The sequence below is a fragment of the Rhinopithecus bieti genome, unplaced genomic scaffold, assembly GCF_001698545.2.
Source record: "Rhinopithecus bieti isolate Rb0 unplaced genomic scaffold, ASM169854v2 scaffold_3040, whole genome shotgun sequence".
NCBI lineage: Eukaryota > Metazoa > Chordata > Mammalia > Primates > Cercopithecidae > Rhinopithecus > Rhinopithecus bieti.
Window position 1 is genome coordinate 6,837,937 of NW_016804657.1, and position 18,574 is coordinate 6,856,510.

Below are 18,574 nucleotides of genomic sequence, written 5' to 3' on the forward strand. Positions count from 1 at the left end.
TGGGCTTTGACTAAAATGTTACATGTTTCGATTTTATTACTGTTGGAGCTGGTAATAGCTTTCAGTTCACATCCTTCAGGCCCAGTTAATTTTGCGCAATTATGATTAGAATGTAAAGTCTTCTACTTTGCCCTTGACACAAGCAGTTTGTCCCCAGTCCTGAGACCCTAAGCATTTTCTTATGAATTCTACAGTAATGAAAGGTGCTATAAATGTTTAGTCTCTCACTTGGTATTTTCAGATAAGTAACCAGAAATAGGTAGTTGGGAATAGCATTGGCTTTGAGACTTTTCAGTAGGCCGGGGGAAGACAGAAATAGACTGCAGTAGGTTGGATGGGTGTGTTATACCTCTTCTAGGGAAGGTGACACCTTCCCACACCCTTCTTTCACTAGAAGCTACTGTGGGCCGGGGAAGAACATTGGGTTTGAGTCTGAAGCACTGTGAACAGCAGTGGTCTGGGCTAGAGGAACTTCTGTCCCACTTAACACCGCTGCTTCCTTCTTGCCCGTGCTTTGCTACCTCTGACAAGATTGGAATGTGTCTTGAGTTATTTTTCCTGTTTTTCAGTGATGCCTCAGTGAAATTTTTTGGAGATAATTTACAGGTGATGTCTCTGTTCACAGCGGGCAGTTGCAGGAGATGCCTCTGAGTCAGCACTCTTAAAGTGCATAGAGCTGTGCTGTGGTTCCGTAAAGGAGATGAGAGAAAGATACGCCAAAATCGTCGAAATACCCTTCAACTCCACCAACAAGTACCAGGTCTGAAGATCAATGGGTACACGGAGGGCGAGGGCAAGCTGGGGGACAAAGAGGGGAGGTACATGAGCAGGAAGAGGAAATATTCTCCCTTTGGAGTTGTATAACCTTTAGCTTTAAATTTTACCCTTGATTACATATAGAATGTCATAATTTAGTTGAATATCAGCAGGATAAATGAAGGCTCTTGCAAAACACTGTTGAGCCCTTTTGAATACTTTTGGTTTGGGGTGGGTGTGGGCATGTGGGGTGGGTGTGGGCATGTGGGGAGGGTGCTGGAGGTGTGTGTGCACAAGTGTGCCCCAATCCCTGTGTTCTGAAATTCTGTATGTATTATTTTTTAATGTGAACAAGTGTCAGGAATTTATGAATACATCATAGTGCTCTTTTTTTTTTTCTGTAGCAGTCAGAGTATGTTACAGGTATAAGATACTTCAGAGTTCAGAAAGAAGGGATCTTGGGTCTTTTATAGCAAATACTAAATAGTAAATGAAGTTCCATTTTCCACCATGGACTGCCACACATCCAACCGTCCAATGTTTATATCTCAACAATCCTTCACAGTTGTCCATTCATAAGAACCCCAACACGTCAGAGCCCCGACACCTGTTGGTGATGAAGGGTGCCCCAGAAAGGATCCTAGACCGTTGCAGCTCTATCCTCCTCCACGGCAAGGAGCAGCCCCTGGATGAGGAGCTGAAAGACGCCTTTCAGAATGCCTATTTGGAGCTGGGGGGCCTCGGAGAACGAGTCCTAGGTATGCAGACAACATGGTAACAAAGCGCCTGGGCACGTTTCTATCAAGTAACCTAGTGTGGTAGACAGTTAACAAGTGATCCTATGAACCTCCATGTCTTGTTGACCTTCCTCTGTGTCTTTCAGGGGCAATCCTCCTACTTGTTTATTTGCCCCCTATCATTTTGAAAACAGTAAGTGCTGGAGAAATGTTCAGTGTATTGGGCTGTGAGAAACAACGTCCTGATGGTTTGCTTCTGACTTGTACTTAGACCTTTGGTCTCATGCTAGTCAGTTCTGTTTGTTTTTTTAAAAAACACAATGGTGGAAGAGGATCTTTCTTATCTAACCTTTGTTGCTATGGACATGAATAATAAGCCTAATTAAATTAAAGGTAATTAATTCTTAGTGTGTCTAAGTTAGACATACTATTTCCTGACTGCCTTGGAATGGCTGTGAATTTACATGAGCACTTATATGCTCAGCTCAGAAACTAGACTAACGGTAAACTTTTAGTCTAAGATGCTATCTATTATTTTCTACCCTGACAGCTACTGAGGCTGAGAAGTTCACTTTACCCATTGTCTAATGTATTTGGGGAAGTGGTATTTATAATACTTTGTAGCTTGACAGATACTACATTCATTATTTATATAATGCTTCCTATTCTTCTTAACTTGGGTAAATCTAACTCATGGTATCTTCCGTATGTGTCTATCGAACCAAAGGATTGCTATCTTCTCTTAAGTATTTTTCACTTCACTACCTCCACCACCCCAAAGTGGAAGCAGTCTCTCTTCTTTGAGTCTACATGGCACGTTAAAGATCGTTGTAACCTCATACAACATTAAAAGGAATGTCTTACATTATCTTGATTTTTGTATTAACTATACTAGATGATAAACCCCTTGGGCAGAATGCATCTGATCTGTACTTATCCTCAAAAGTAGCTAGTATGATGTCCCATATTGGTGCTCGGTAATATGTTTCAGTTAAATGAACAAGAGAGCAGGCCATTCAGTTAAATGGCCTTGATGTTTCCAGAGAAGGCAGCTGAGGCACATAATTCCATGATTTGCCAAATCCAAATAACTTAGTGTCATCATCAGTGGGGAAGTCTAGAACCCTAATATCCTGGTGCTCAAAATTAGTGTTATCAATTCAGTCTTCTCCACAATAAACAATTTCCAATTCCTCTGAGGCCTGGTGTGATGGATTCTCTCTTTCAAATGCTTTTTTCTTTCAGTGACTCTGTCATTCATAAATGTTAAACAAAACCCTCACTCTGTTATAAAAATACAGACTAAAAATTTTCCAAAGTAAACATTCCAGAGAAAGGTAGGCGGGCTGAATAAGCTGCTGTTGTCCTTACCGCCTGGCGTCACTGAAATTTTCAAAGGCTCCTGTCCTCCTCGCAGGTTTCTGCCACCTCTTTCTGCCAGATGAACAGTTTCCTGAAGGGTTCCAGTTTGACACCGACGATGTGAATTTCCCTATCGATAATCTGTGCTTTGTTGGGCTCATCTCCATGATTGACCCTCCACGGGCGGCCGTTCCTGATGCCGTGGGCAAATGTCGAAGTGCTGGAATTAAGGTAGTGCCCAGGCGCCTCCTTGGCTTCATCTCTTACTGCCTTGGGACACCCTACTCAGTGAATGTTGCCCTTTGAGGTCCGGATGGCCAACTGTTTTATCTCACCTGGAATATTAATTTCTCATCTCCAAAGCTTTACTTGCACCCAGAAAAGACCAAATAGTATTAAAATGATGGTGTAAACACACAAGAAATTAAAAAATTTTTTGGAAAGCAGTTGTTTAAAAAAGAAATGTAAGCAAAGTAAAAACAACAAAAGACTTGAAGTTTTAAAACATTGCATTATTCTAAATTAATGTACCTTATGCAATGAATGGCATATCTTCTGTGTTTTCAGTTAACTGTTTGTTAATGAGTGTTTGGTGTCCTCTGTGTATCCGTCTTTTTTTAAGTAGCTGAATGTTACTCAAGTGCACTAATAATCCTGTTGCTGGGTATGTGATTTGTTTCCGTTTTTTACTCTCAGGATTTTATTTTATTTACTTTTCAAGACAGAGTCTCGTCTGTTGCCCAGGCTGGAGTGTCATAGTGCGATCTCGACTCACTGCGACCTCCGCCTCCCAGGTTCAAGCAATTCTCCTGCCTCAGCCTCCAAAGTAGCTGGAATTACAGGCACCCGACACCACGCCCAGCTAATTTTTGTATTTTTAAGTAAAGATACGGTTTCACCATGTTGGCCAGACTGGTCTCAAACTCCTGACCTCACGTGACCTGCCCACCGCAGCCTCCCAAAGTGCTGGGATTACAAGCGTGAGCCACCACACCCGGCCTGCTTTCAGGATTAATACTGCCCTGAAAAGCTTTGTAGAAGTTATTTCCTCACCACTCTGACTACCGCTTTTTAAAGTATATTCTAAGTACAATCACTGCATCAAAAAATAATAACAATTTTGAATTCTTGTCACATGTTGCTTTTCCTCCAAATTGTGCCAATAGCATGTAGCATGTGGTGTCTTCACAGTCCCACCAGCATCAGATTTTTATCCTTTTTTTTTTTTTTTTTTTTTTTTTGCTGGTTTAGTAATTTTCAAGTATTTTTATGTGACTGTGTAGAAGGAAAAATAGACATTGTGGATGCTAGTGATCGTGGACCAAGATAAAACCTGAGTGTTGCCTTTGCGTTTCCTTTCTGTGGATACATATGTTTATATTGTTGGCTGATCGATGTTTATTAGTTTTATATTTGCATTCCTTTCCTTTTGATAGTCGAAGCCGAATCATCCTTAGTATTTACTCTTGCCTACTGGATATAAGACTTTAAGGTCATTTCCTTGGCAGTTGCATTCAACACATTGTCTTGTTTATTACAGGTCATCATGGTCACAGGAGACCATCCAATCACAGCTAAAGCTATTGCCAAAGGTGTGGGCATCATCTCAGAAGGCAATGAGACCGTAGAAGACATTGCTGCCCGCCTCAACATCCCAGTCAGCCAGGTGAACCCCAGGTAAGGCAGGAAGCTCAAATCACAGTCTGCTGAGCAAGTAGTGATGGTTTAAAATCTTCAGTGTGGTTCTATAATGGTTTGCATCCAGGCTTGCTCTGAGTAGGAAATGTACCTGCACTGCCAGAAAGCAACCTTGTCATTCCTAAGGAGGATTTTAAGTAAGAGCAAGTCATAATAATTAGCATTTAGATGGTATTTACTGTTCTAAGAGCTTGATATGGTGACCTATTATTTGCAGAGCAGGGAAGCTAGGGATTCAAGAGGCTTTTGAAGTACCTCAGAACTGGTGAAGTCATGTAGTAAATTCAGCAGTCTAGCTTCTGATTTCATGCTGTTAACCACTGAGCTCTACTGCCTAGCACCTAGCACCTTGACACTTGCCAGGTCCACACTAACAAAATAAAATAAGGAAGGGACAATTACTTAGGTCGTTCAGGCAAACACAGGAAACACTTGGCAATGAAGTAAAATAGGTAATAGCAAATTGGTTTTGTTTTAAGGTTTAGGGCCCTTTCACCCTGTCTTAGGGTTAGAGGAGGGTTTGGTCTTGTATCAGCACTGCCACTGTCTAAAACTTGTATTTCTTTTTTTCTTTGATGGAGTCTCAGTCTGTCGCCCCGGCTGGAGTGCAGTGTCATGATCTTGGCTCACTGCAACCTCCGCCTCCTGAGTTCAAGTGATTCTCCTGCCTCAGCCTCCCAAGTAGCTGGGATTACAGGCCTCCACCAACACGCCCGGCTAATTTTTAAATTTTTAGGAGAGATGGGGTTTCACCATGTTGGCCAAGCTGGTCTCGAACTACTGACCTCAAGTGATTCGCTCGCCTCAGCCTCCCAAAGTGCTGGGATTAAGGCATGAGCCACCACACCCAGCTAAAACTTGGTTATATTTCAGCGTGTCTTATAAAGGTAGGGAAAGAATACAGACAGGCCTGCCCCAAAGATTGTTATGAGCCTCAAATGAGATAAAATATATGAAAATGCTCTGTAACCTGTAAAGTACTGAACACTTAATAGCTCTTACATGCTGGGGAAAATTCCTTCTTTGTTTTGTTTACAAAGTGATCTGCATAAGAATATCCCCTCTTAACGTGATGGACACGTGCTGGTGATGTGATGAGGGACTTTTTTTTTTCTTCTGTCCTAATTCTAGGGATGCCAAGGCCTGTGTAGTGCATGGCAGTGATCTAAAGGACATGACCTCCGAGCAGCTGGATGACATTTTGAAGTACCACACTGAGATAGTGTTTGCCAGGACCTCCCCTCAGCAGAAGCTCATCATTGTGGAAGGCTGCCAGAGACAGGTCAGCCAGCACAAGGATCGGGCTGCTTTAGGCACTGTTGGCTTTAGGGATTGGAGTTCCAGTGGAAACACAGCAACGTTGATGGATGTAAACGTCGCTGTATTAGACTCTGTATAAAACAGGCCAGTAGGAAGCTCCCAGGCATAGAGAGGGTGACTTGTTAATGGTTTAGCAGTGACAGAAGGACTTTAAAGTCCAGGTGTCCCACTGTGTCCCAGAGCTTGACCCCTCCGTGGAGTCATCTGATATGGAGTCCTAGTATTTGCAGTAGAGATGTGAGTGGTCAGGAGACTACTGGGCATGCATACAGGAATGGGATTTTCTGGAGTGCAACCCACCAGAGTCATTACTTTGAGTGGCCCTTGTTAATGCTGGGGGCTATGTTTGTTGTCACTTGTCAGTTCTGTTATTTGGTGTAGGGCCTGTGTGAATACTTCCCTATGACTGTTCTCAGGCTTCATAAATAGTCTCAGTAGGAAAGGAGCAGTGTCTGTAATGAGTGCTCAGAGGGGGCATGCGTCACACTATTTCCATCACTAGAAACAGTGATTGGTATTAACCCATTTTCCCTTTTCTGGGGTAGGGTGCTATCGTGGCTGTGACTGGTGATGGTGTGAATGACTCTCCAGCTTTGAAGAAAGCAGACATTGGGGTTGCTATGGGGATTGCTGGCTCAGATGTGTCCAAGCAAGCTGCTGACATGATTCTTTTGGATGACAACTTTGCCTCAATTGTGACTGGAGTAGAGGAAGGTGAGAGCTGTTTAAGGTGTACACCAAGATCTTATTCAGATACTGCCCATTAACATGCATTTCTGTATATTTCTTGGATATGTTCAGTGTCCAATGTGCTTGTCTCATAAGCTAACAGTATCTTGCTTCTTCATAGGGCGTCTGATCTTTGATAACTTGAAGAAATCCATTGCTTATACCTTAACCAGTAACATTCCCGAGATCACCCCCTTCCTGATATTTATTATTGCAAACATTCCACTACCACTGGGGACTGTCACCATCCTCTGCATTGACTTGGGCACTGACATGGTGAGTGTCGCAACAGCCACAGATCAATAGTAGTGAGGTGTGAACTGTGTCTTCATTCACTGGCACTGTGCTCCCAGCATCCATGAGGCTGGTGTTGGGAAAAGAAATTCTCAGGACCAATATCCAGTGTGTGTCCCAATCCCAGCATCACAGAATCAGTAGTACCGCTCTTCAAGGCAACAGTTAACATCAGATGGGAATCTTTATTTTTGTGTACTTCACCTAAAAGATTTTTAAATGGGAGGGCAAGAATTTTATAACAAAAGGTTCACCATATTAGCTTCCTTATTTTTAGTAACTAAATTCCTTCTCCCCACCCCTTCCCAGGTTCCTGCCATCTCCCTGGCTTATGAGCAGGCTGAGAGTGACATCATGAAGAGACAGCCCAGAAATCCCAAAACAGACAAACTTGTGAATGAGAGGCTGATCAGCATGGCCTATGGGCAGATTGGTAAGCTGCAGCCTGGAGTGGGAAGCTGGCACATCTAAGGCATCTGAGGTGATGGTGTCCTCTTCAGGTTGTGATTGATTTCAGAGACTGCAAATCCAGGGTGACTTTCAGGTCTAGGATGAGCCCTAACAGGGTGAGCCTGTGGAGTTTCTGTAAACTGTCTTCCATGTGAGAATACATCTGTTGCTGTTTGCCCAGTTACCTTTTATGGAAACTGGTTTTCTATACTGAGCACCTTGGAACTGGTCTCAACTCTGCCTGAGAAATGAGGATGTCCTTCCTCACTGAGCCTTGCGGAACATGAGGCATGGTTTTGAGGAATTGTGTATACTGACACACAGGCTGCTTTCCCTGGAGATAAAACACTTACCTGTCACTCACTTGGATGGAGACTTAGGCATTGGAGAAAGTATGTATTTGAGGGTTTGGCTAGTAGGTCACCACCAAAGGGTGATCCTCCATCCACCTTATGCTGAACTTCTCCCCCCACAGTGGAGCATGACTAGCTAACAGGTGATCTAGGTGGTGGGCAATCAGCATGCCATTTTTTTTTAAATCCTCTGCCTAGGGTTCTTTCAAGAGAACCTGGTAAAGCCACCATGAATGCCTTATTCTCCTGGACTAATGGGTCACATAACTGTGCACACTTGGATAAAGTAGAACAGATTAGAACATTGTGGAAATTATGGCAAAGATTCATTAGACAGTTGTTGGCAACAAAGTGATTGGCTGGTGGCCCATCCTGACCTTCTCCAAGGAGGCCTACTTTTGAGAGGAAGGAAGACTAGGTCTCTGGTGGTATAGGATGAAACCCTGCCCTGAGGAACTTGGAGCAGTGTGGTTAAATTGGATGCCAGGGGAGGAGGGTCCTGAAGGTGTAGAGGAGAGTCAGAAGGTGCCACAGTGGCTAGAAAAATGGCAGCATGTAGGAATTTTGAAAGATGGAAAAGAAGTTATCATTTGTCAGAGATTAAAAAGTAGGGAAGTGGATTTCCTCTAAGGGTCATGCCCTTAGAAGCAGCTGGTCAAGTAACAGAGGTGGGCATTTTGAGAGCAAGGCACATGTGTCTCTGTGTAAGCTCCAAAAAGTGACTCAAAAAGCAGAGGGCCCTGAGATTGGAGTGTACCTCTGGGGTCCTCCATCCCATCCCTCATAGCCTGTGAGTGACCAGGCAGTTCTTCCCTGTGCTTTTATCAACCAGTGGGAAACACTCCTCCATATGTGCTCTCCCAGGCCCGCTGCAGTAATCAGCTGAAGGCTATACAGGTACCCTTGCATGTGAGGTTCTAGTAATTGGGATGTTTTTCCAACTTAGGTATGATCCAGGCCCTGGGCGGCTTCTTTACTTACTTTGTGATTCTGGCTGAGAATGGCTTCCTCCCACTTCACCTGTTGGGCCTCCGAGTGGACTGGGATGACCGCTGGATCAACGATGTAGAAGACAGCTACGGGCAGCAGTGGGTGAGTGGGCGCCTCTGACCTGACCAGTGTCAGAGCTCCTCAAGTCCCAAAAGACTGAGGCCACACTGCCACCGGCCATGCAGGTGAAGAGCCAGAGCTCATCTTCTGCCTTCTGCATTTCAGACCTATGAGCAGAGGAAAATCGTGGAGTTCACCTGCCACACAGCCTTCTTCGTCAGTATCGTGGTGGTGCAGTGGGCCGACTTGGTCATTTGTAAGACCAGGAGGAATTCGGTCTTCCAGCAGGGGATGAAGTGAGTAATGAAGGACATAGCAGGGCCTTGGCTCAAAGAAGGGGACTGGTGATTTGTAAACCCTTTGCCAAAAACTTAACATGTGACACATATAGCCAGGTTTCTGGAATCCCTAGTTTATAGGGCAAATTTAGGAAGCAAGAAATGTAATTTTCTAGTTTTTTCACCTGACCTCCAAGTTGTCAAGTACAACTAATACATAAAGATGTTGATCTGCCATTTTAATGCATAGCATTAAAAGATAAACCTTTATTTGCATCTTTTAAGCTTTTTCTCCCCCACTTTGATTTTAGGAACAAGATCTTGATATTTGGCCTCTTTGAAGAGACAGCCCTGGCTGCTTTCCTTTCCTACTGCCCTGGAATGGGTGTTGCTCTTAGGATGTATCCCCTCAAGTAAGTTGATCCTCTTGTAGCTCCAAAAAGTATGAAATTGTATGTGTGGCTTGTCCCCCCATTATTTGTGGTAATAGCTGTTATTTTCAGAATTTTGAGTGGTATGTACAAAAATTCCCATGGATCAGAAAACTGGGAAAGCTTTACATGTCAGTAAATCAGACTAACAAATCCTGAGTCTTCCATGACAGCAGCTAGTGCTTAGGATTTGGCCCAAGGTAAGATAAAGCCACACAGGCTCTAGCTCCATGGAACAGCAAACCACGTTGAGCACTCAGGTCTGCCACAGTTCTAGTCCAGTTGTCTTTAGAGGCCAACTGGGGGTATGCTGGAGCTTAGGCGCCCACGCTCAAATCTTGATTTGCTTACTTAGTCACTGTCCCATTACAAGTCCTCCACCTTTCTGGGACTCTGAATCCTCTGCTCTCAAAGAAGGTTGGAGAAGCAGATCTAAGGTCCCTTTTACTTTATGATCAGTCATGGGTAGAGTTGATGAATGGAAACATACTGCTAGTCTTTGGCCTTCAAACGCAGTGAATGACTCTGCATTTCAGATAAAGTTGAATTTTCAAACAGAGGGTTTATCACAAACTCCATTAGCTTTTTGCAACATTGGTTATGTTTGGAGATACCTGGTAACTGATACCTGATTGAGGTTAAGCAGCTGCAACTTGATTAAAACGTGCAAAGCCACAGATTGTGGGATCCATTTACAAGTTCCTTCGAAGCTTTTGATTTAAAGCATTAGTCTCCTTTGAATTCCTGCTGTCCCCATCCTTGCTCACACCCGTCTGGACCATCTCTCAATCCCCTGTTGCCAGCACTTCCTTCAGCTCATCTTATCCCTAAAGTAACCAGAACTCATCAGCCTCATTCACTTTCTGTGGGGTATGTGCAGACATCGTCTGTGGTGCAAGATGAGACTGGCATCCAGAGTCAGTCTCATTGTCCCAACCTGTCTTTATAGCTTTATCTTGTACCCCTTACCCATCCAAGCTCATGTTAGGTGAATTCGACTTTCTTCCTCTTCCTTTGTATTTGGTAAGGATGCTTCCTCCCCACATCCCTCCTTCTTTTCCCTCCTACCCTGCCAATCCCGATAGTCCCTTCAGGGCCATTTTCCTTAGAGCTTGTCCCTCCAGGGCCTGTGCACTTGCACCTCTTCTCTGTCATTACTTGTTGCTTATCATTTCACCTCCCTGCTAGGTTTTAATCTAGCAGGCATGGGCCACAGTGTCTTTCTTCTCTGTGCATCCCCAGCTCCCTACACAAAGCTGGTGTACAGCAGGGGCCAGCATCTCCAAATTGAATTCTGTCAGCTTGGGCCATTATGTATCAAGATGGGGCTGGGAGAGGTCACAGAGCTTTCCAAAAGGGCTGATGGAAAATCACACTGTAAAGGGGGCATTTCCATCTTCTGGGTCCTTCCATGGTTTTTTTTTCCTTTTTTTTTTTTTTTTTTTTTTTTTTTTGCCACCACCAAAGGGATTGTTCTGACAGGTTCTGCCCATTTTTGGAAGGTGGTTCAGTTATTTGGTGATTCAGTCAAATGAGGTCATCTCTCTTAGCTGCCATGTCAGACACAGGAAGAAGAGACCACCAGAGTCCTGCCCAGGGACAGCCTTTCTCACGTCATAGCAGGGAGCTGGTGATCACGGAGGCTGCCTGGAGCCTGTTAGCAGGCTGGAGACTGTGTGGCTCAGCCTCTGGGCCCCTTGGAAGCCTTTGGGCTCAGCTTTTTTCAGTCCCCAGGACCAGGACTCAGAATACAGAGCTGCATATCCCAAATGCTGTTGTCAGACATCAAATTTGGGGAATAAATAAACCGGTTTTGACCCACACTGGCAGGTCTTTATCTTCAAATGCTGGGATATTAGGCAGATGATCTTAAAAGCTTCTTAAACACTTTAGAAATGAAAGAAAGAAAAAAATGTTCAGTTGCTCTGGGATGTTTAACAGAAAATGTATTCTGCTCATCCTATAAACCAAGTCTTATGAAACCCAAACTGAAGATGAGTAGGTTTTCCATTACAAAGTCTGCAGACTGATTTCCTCTGCGACTCTAGGCCCTGGGCACATGGAGCAGCAATCTGTTTTAAGACATTTTTATTTGTTCTGTTAATGACTCAGTAGTTAACTGTGACTGTACTTGGCTTCTCCTTTCAGACTGATTATTTCGTTGTCACTGTGGTGACGTGCAATTTCTCTTTCTTTATTTGAACTGTGTTCGCGTGCATATAAATTGGTACCTCATTCTATTTCCAGACCTACCTGGTGGTTCTGTGCCTTCCCCTACTCCCTTCTCATCTTCGTATATGACGAAGTCAGAAAACTCATCATCAGGCGACGCCCTGGCGGTAATTATGGGCATTCTGACTTTGGTTAGAGGAGAAGCGGGAGGGGCTGTAGTTCTGTTGGCTTTTTGTTTCCCTTGAGGTGTCTGGGCTCCCTCAGTGGTCAGTCTGATTAGCTAAGGTGATTGGACCAGCAAACTGACCATAGTAACATCTTCAGAATGTAGATCTCAGTTACAGTTTGAGGACTCGTCATGTTTTAGACTTTAAAATACAAACCAAGTATGATTTAGTGAAAATTTGTCAGAAATCTAAACCATCTTTCCAGGTAACTTGGTATTCCTAAAAACATTTAAATAAGTACAGTTGAGGTCCCATGTTGAATTTGGATTTGAACACACCCGACCCCCATCATCCTCAGGTTGGTTTTCATCCGTTTCCCTCTGTAATGCTGGAGCGTGGAAGATTCACTGTTGTGTGTCTTATCTGTCTCTTTGCCACCCACAGGCTGGGTGGAGAAGGAAACCTACTACTAGTCCCCCATCCTGCACGCTGTGGAGCATCAGGCCACACACTCTGCATCCGTCATTCACCCCCTCTTTGTGCACTTCAGTCTTGGAGTTTGGAACTCTACCCTGGTAGGAAAGCACCGCAGCATGTGGGGAAGCGAGACGTCCTGGAATGAAGCATGTAGCTCTATGGGGGGAGGGGGGAGGGCTGCCTGAAAACCATCCATCTGTGGAAATGACAGCGGGGAAGGTTTTTATGTGCCTTTTTGTTTTTGTAAAAAAGGAACACCCGGAAAGACTGAAAGAATACATTTTATATCTGGATTTTTACAAATAAAGATGGCTATTACAATGGAATTTGTCTGTGCCCTCGTCGCTTCTTTGGTACAGATGTCTGTGATCTGGAGCTGTGGTTTTCAACATGTGAGTCCCTGACCAGCATTTTATCAGCATCACCTGGTTGCTTGCTAGGAAGGTGGGCCCAGACCCACTGAGTCAGAGATGCATCAGCAATGTGGCTTAATAAGCCCTCGGGTGATTCTGATTTACATTCAAGTTTGGAAACCACTGGCTAAGAGGAAGCATTCTGCCCATGCTCTTTTATTTGGAGTAGGTGAGTTTACCTGACATATTTTTTCTGGCTGCTGCCTGGGGTGATAGGGCTGTAACTCCACCTGCTGCCTTAGCATCTGGCTTTTTGATGGAAAAGCACCTTGCCTAAAGGACTTCCAGAGCCTCAGCGTATAATAAACTGCAGATGAGGCCCTTCTCTTCCAGTCTGAAACAGACCTGAAGCCTTCCTGCTTTCCCTCCAGAGATCACCACCACATCTCAAGTATGTCTAGCCCAGGGCTTATCTGAGAAGCAGAAATCTATCCCACACAGTCTGCCTGGGCATGTGTGCTGAGAAGTGGTTCCCTTCCTTCCATATAATGTGTTCCTAATTTAGCGTCAATGACACAATTTCAGCAAGTGGTTATGTGCCAGCAGGCACTCAAGAAAAAGGTGAAAGAGATGTGTTTACTTCAGGGTCAAGTCTGAGAACACCTCCTGCTTTCAGAGCTCCTGTAAAAGGCTCCCCTCAGTCTCAGCCATGAGTGGTGCAGAGTGCTGTTAACTGCTGGTGCTTCTCCCAGGCTGTCATTGCCAAGTGTCACCTCCAAGCAAACACAACAAGCAAACTCCTTACCTCTGGCACCAAACTGATCGTGATCTGCCAGATGATCATAGTGTCTTTTTTCTCTGAAAAGCTTAACTCAGTCCTCATGCTTGGTTGCTGTGCATTTCCAAGCTGGGCCAATGGGGGAGAGGGCAGGAGTGACTCCTGTACACTGGGGCTGTGGTTGCTGCACCCACCCACTCCAGCCGCAGAAACCACCAGGGGCAGGTGGTCGTGGACTCTCTTTCTTGGGGCACTTCCCCTTGGATGATCTCTACGTTTGTCTGCAAGTCATCTTTAAAATGTGTCATTTGCTCAGACCAAGATAAGGAAACTAGGATGAAACTAACAGAACTAAAAGATCTTGGGATTAGAGGGTTGTGAGTCAGGTAGCAACTAGATCCTCCTGGAAGGCACTTTACTGGCCCAGCTGTGATGGCAGGGCCAGTCACACAAGACGTCTCTTGGGAGCTCAGGCTGGCACACTGGTGGTATCCATACCTCGACTCTTTGTATGTCTACTTTCGGTATCCCTGGAGAAGACCAGTGTACTTAGCTGCTGTGATGGAGGTCATGGGCATTTCCTGATGCAAAACATTTGAAACACTGAGACTTTAGCTTCTGATGAGGGGACGCCAGAGAAAGCTAAGCCAGTGTTTCTCTGACAGCTCTAAGAAGCCCTGGTCTTCTGGGGAAACCCTGGAGGGAGCGAGGCAAAAGGAAGGCTCTGAACTTCCCACCCGATTTTCCACCAGAACATTTCTGCCCTTTACTCTGTGACAATGCTTTGAATAAAAAGTTTTACAGCCAAACATTTGATTTAGGAAGAGCAGGTAAGTGAGCCGCTCTTCAGGGGTAAAGCTGGCACCAAAGCCAGGCCTGCTGTGGGTTAGAGCTTTCCCAGCTTTCTAAAAGCAGGAATGCTTGGGCTATCATTTCTACCTCTACGCTCAAACTCTCCTGCTGGCCCTGTCACTAGGAGCTAAAACCACTCCAGAGGATTCACAAGCAGCTTCTCACAATGGCCCTCAGCACTGTCAATTCTCTACAGATCTCTGTCTCTGACACCCGTTTTAAATGCCTTCCTAACACTTTTGACCACATACCTTTTTCAATATATGGGCCCTCACTGATAGTTCAACTTCTTAAGCTCCTTCTCAGCATTTAAATTGGAGTCTTATCCCTCTCACATCCTGACCCCTACCCCTTTCTCTAGCTATCACCCTCCCTCATGGACAAACTTCTAGAAGAGTCACTGCCACTCCTAATTGTTCACCTCCCAATCACCCCTCTGCCTCTTCCAGCTCCCATGAACACCAGTTCACAGAAATTGTCTGGTTGAGGTCATTCATACTGACCTCCTGATGCGTCTTAGTCCTTCCTTGACCTCTGCTGCATCTCTCCATCCATCACACACTTCCTGAAACCAGACCTCCCATCTTTCTGTCATTGTCTCTGTGCACTCCTTAGTTCTCAGCCCCCTCTTCACCGGCTTGACCCCTCGTTTCCTCAGGGAGGGCCTCCACACCTTCTCTCCCTGCTTCATACTCTGCCTGGCATGATTTCCAGCTCTGATCTGGTCCTCTCCTGAGCCCCGGATGTACAAATCCAGTATGTCCTGGACATCTGCCTTTGTTCAGAAAGAGCACAGCATACTTGAGTCTTAGTACCAATGGCAAGCCTAAGTTTGAGGTTCCACAAATAAATATGCTTTAGGCAGTGATGACATTCAGCACCCTACTATTCAAGGCAGAAACCGGAGAGGTGAGTGAGCCCTCTCTTTTCCCGCTCTGCCCCCCACCCAATTACTGTGGATTCCAATGTTGTGGTAGAGAACGTGGACTTTGTGTCTTTTAACATAGACACAGATAGTGACCCATCACTGAATGACGAAGGGCACATAATTAAGCCTCTTTGTGCTTCCTTTACTCTAGAATATTTCAGAGCTGTTAAAAGGATTAAGTGAAATTACGCATAAAAGGGAGTCTCATAGTGGCTGCTGTTCAATAATTCATTCTCTCTACTGCTGGTGTCCTTTACATCTGGGTGCCTAAAGCAGCTTTTTGGTGGTATCCCTAATTTTTGCCTTTCTCTAATCCAGCAGTTCTCAAAGTGTTTCTGGACCAGCAGCATCAGCATGTTAGAAATGCAAATTCTGATGCAGACTTACTTAATCAGAAACTGGAGGTGAAACCCAGCAATCTGTTAAAAGCAGCTTTCCAGGTGATTCTGATGCACAGCAAAATCTAAGAACAAATGCTCTAATCCACCCTCCAAGCCCACATGGCTGCCCCTCTCCACCATCCATCTTCACACTGGACCCCAACACATAAACCCATTTCTGCTCAGCCATTCAAACTCCTGTGCAGTCCCTTTATGTGCCATACATCCTTTCTTCTGCCATCCTATAAGTCCCTTTGGCATTCTCCCAACCCACCCACCTTACCCCCGACCTTCATTCACTTGGCAAATCCACTCACCCTGTGAATACCCATTAGGTCTGGATCCTCACTTTTGCACACCTTAGTGTAGCACTTCCACTTCTGTTGATTGCCTGTTCCCAGATAGACTATGAGTTCCTAGATGACATGGACCAGGCTATATCCTCCCCAGCATCTAATGCTATGGATGTTTACTGAATGAATGGATGCATGCATATTTTTCTGTTGCCCAAACAGCCATCATTTTAACATTTCACTATCACTTTGAGTCCGCTTCTTGGCTTAGGACTGCCACTTTACCCAGCGGAAATCCATGCCCCGACTTGCTACCCGTCTGTGAGTTAGGGCCTCTCCTCTCTCAAGACTTTGAAGTTAGAGAGTGTAAGAATGAGTCATGCATGGAATTAGGGTGTTAGAAAGTTGAGTGGGGACCCATGGCAAGCAAAGGTACTAGGTAAAGAGATCCACAAAGACAGAGACACCAAGAGGAACATCAGCCCCGGACCTGCCTGGTTCCAGAGCTTTTTAGTCTCTGTCCTGGGCCTCCTCTGATGCTCTCACAAGAAACCCCTCCCTTCCCCCAACTAGACTGGAATCTCCCATCAGATAGTTGATAAGTACTCTATATTTCTTCAAAGAATTCACAATTCTAATTAATTATCTATATTACTCAGTTATGTAACTATTAATTTCATATCCCTTTTTTTCCTGCTAAGCTTTATGAAGTCATAAAGCCAATCTGTTCTTTCCATGTTATCCCTGGTGCTCAGCTCAGTGCCTCACAAAGAAAACTAAGCACTTAGCACAGGTGGTCAACACTCCCTAGTGAAGGAGGAGGGCACAGAGGCAAAGGGACTTGTCCATGGTGTCCTGTGGTTAAGAAGAGGAGGCAAGGCTGGAACAAGACTGGAATGGGTGGGTCTCACATTTCCCACCAGCTATGCTGTGTGCCGCCCTCCTAGATGCAAACCTGAGTGCACAGGATGTTCGGGCGCACACAGTGGGAGGCATCTCCTGGCTGGGCTCAGGCTTGCTGGTGGGGCTGCACAGGATTTGTGCCCACAGACTTTCAAGCGCTGGGTTTCCTTTTCAGCCCCACCCCCTCACCTGTGTGCCTGGAGACAGTGTCTCAGTAGTGGGTTGGAAAGCCTGGATCCTGGGCGTATTAGGTGGATAATGTGGGCAAGTCATGTGGTCTCTCCAAGCCTCTGTCTGTAAAATGGAAGTGACCCCCGTTCCTACTTCATGAGGCTACTGTGAAGACTAAGTGAAGGAAAATGTGGAAAGGGCTAAGTACAGTGACTGGCCCTTCATCATAGTTCAACAAGAGGTCACTCACCTCCTACACCCGCCCACACACACATCTCCACCCCAAACTGTGCTCCAGATGTTTCCTGAAGATAAACCCAGGGGAAGGCACTGCTGTTCCCACCTAATGGAAGTAGCTACTTACTGTATAGTGGTTGTTATATGCCAGGCAATGTCCTAAACTATGACCATTTCACAAGTGAAAAAAACTGAGCCTCAGAGAAGTGAAGTAACTTGCCTGAAGTCACACAGCCACAAAGTGGCAGAGTTGGGCGAATCTGCCTGAACCCAGACAGGCTCGAATCCTGGGCTCCCAACATGCTAGGGCAGTGTTGGCTGTGGTGGTAGAAAGCACTAGCAGGGGCCAAGAATAGGAGAAGGGCAGTGTTTTTATGAAAAACAACAGGGAAGGTTAGAGTTGGTGTTAAAACATAAGATCATGGAAAGTTTCTTGGAAATTAAGCACACGCTGTTGAACAGTTACTCAAATGGATTTGCCCCCAGGAGCTGCCAGGTGATCAAGCTGCAACTTGTGTAACTGGGGAGCAAGAAGGTGGGAGGCTCTAATCCCAGGCAAGCTCGGCATTGCCTCTCCTGTTAGGTGAATGGGCAGATCTGCTCCCCAGGCTGCGGTTGTCTGCGTACAGGGATGTGTCCCTTGCCTCCTGTGGGCTGTAGAGAGGCCTCCTCTGTGTTCATGATTGTCCTTCAGCTGACAGAAGTTTTAACACTGTCCCTCCTGGCCCTGTCTTCTCTAAGAAGCAGGGATCTCATCCCTTCTCATCTCTTCCCTTCCCATTTAGGACTCTGATGCAGTACAGTTAATCTGTGCATAGGAAAGAAGAACTGTTTAAAGAGGTTATTCGGTAAATGCAGAGAATGTCTTTGTAGTATAAATCATTGCTCTATTTAAAACTGCTTGTGGGTTTTTGTTGGTGGTGTTTTTGTTTGTTTTAGAGATGTGGTCTCACTCACTATGTTGCCAGGCTGCTCGCAAACTCCTGGGCTCAAGAGATCCTCCTAACTTGGCCTCCCGAAGTGCTGGGATTATACCTATGAGCCACAGTGCCCAGCCTGGTTATAAGTTTTTAAAGTTTTGCTAAAATGACAAGCATCTGAGGACATTATTGCCAACTATATATTGTCCCAGAAACAAACATTCATCCTTTACCATAAAAGTCTTCTGTGTATGGGTTCTCTCCCAAAGAAGAGACAGCAAAATGCTCACAGCCAGCTCTTTACCCAATGTGCATATGCCAGGAGAGAAGCCCAGAGTCCTTGCTGGTCACCCAATCCAGTTCCCTTATCTCTGGTGCCAACAAGGCAATGTTTTCTAAGGGAAGGGAAACCAACACTTATTGAACATGTACTACTGCCTATAGCACTATTTTGGGGCTTTTTTTTTTTTTTTTTTTTTTTTTTT

General features: G+C 45.1%; 1 protein-coding gene across 1 annotated transcript in view; it reads left to right on the plus strand.

The window, feature by feature from the left end:
* The window catches only part of ATP1A1 (ATPase Na+/K+ transporting subunit alpha 1), a 31,769-nt gene extending 19,169 nt beyond the window's left edge, over positions 1 to 12,600 (plus strand). The window contains exons 11-23 of the mRNA XM_017869807.1: positions 626 to 760; positions 1,322 to 1,514; positions 2,911 to 3,086; positions 4,396 to 4,532; positions 5,685 to 5,835; positions 6,419 to 6,587; positions 6,724 to 6,878; positions 7,206 to 7,329; positions 8,646 to 8,791; positions 8,915 to 9,045; positions 9,339 to 9,440; positions 11,706 to 11,797; positions 12,242 to 12,600. Coding sequence (XP_017725296.1) covers positions 626 to 760; positions 1,322 to 1,514; positions 2,911 to 3,086; positions 4,396 to 4,532; positions 5,685 to 5,835; positions 6,419 to 6,587; positions 6,724 to 6,878; positions 7,206 to 7,329; positions 8,646 to 8,791; positions 8,915 to 9,045; positions 9,339 to 9,440; positions 11,706 to 11,797; positions 12,242 to 12,270 — 1,740 coding nt within the window. The 3' untranslated portion in view covers positions 12,271 to 12,600. The remainder of the gene's footprint in view (positions 1 to 625; positions 761 to 1,321; positions 1,515 to 2,910; positions 3,087 to 4,395; positions 4,533 to 5,684; positions 5,836 to 6,418; positions 6,588 to 6,723; positions 6,879 to 7,205; positions 7,330 to 8,645; positions 8,792 to 8,914; positions 9,046 to 9,338; positions 9,441 to 11,705; positions 11,798 to 12,241) is intronic.
* The last annotated feature ends 5,974 nt before the right edge of the window (positions 12,601 to 18,574 follow it).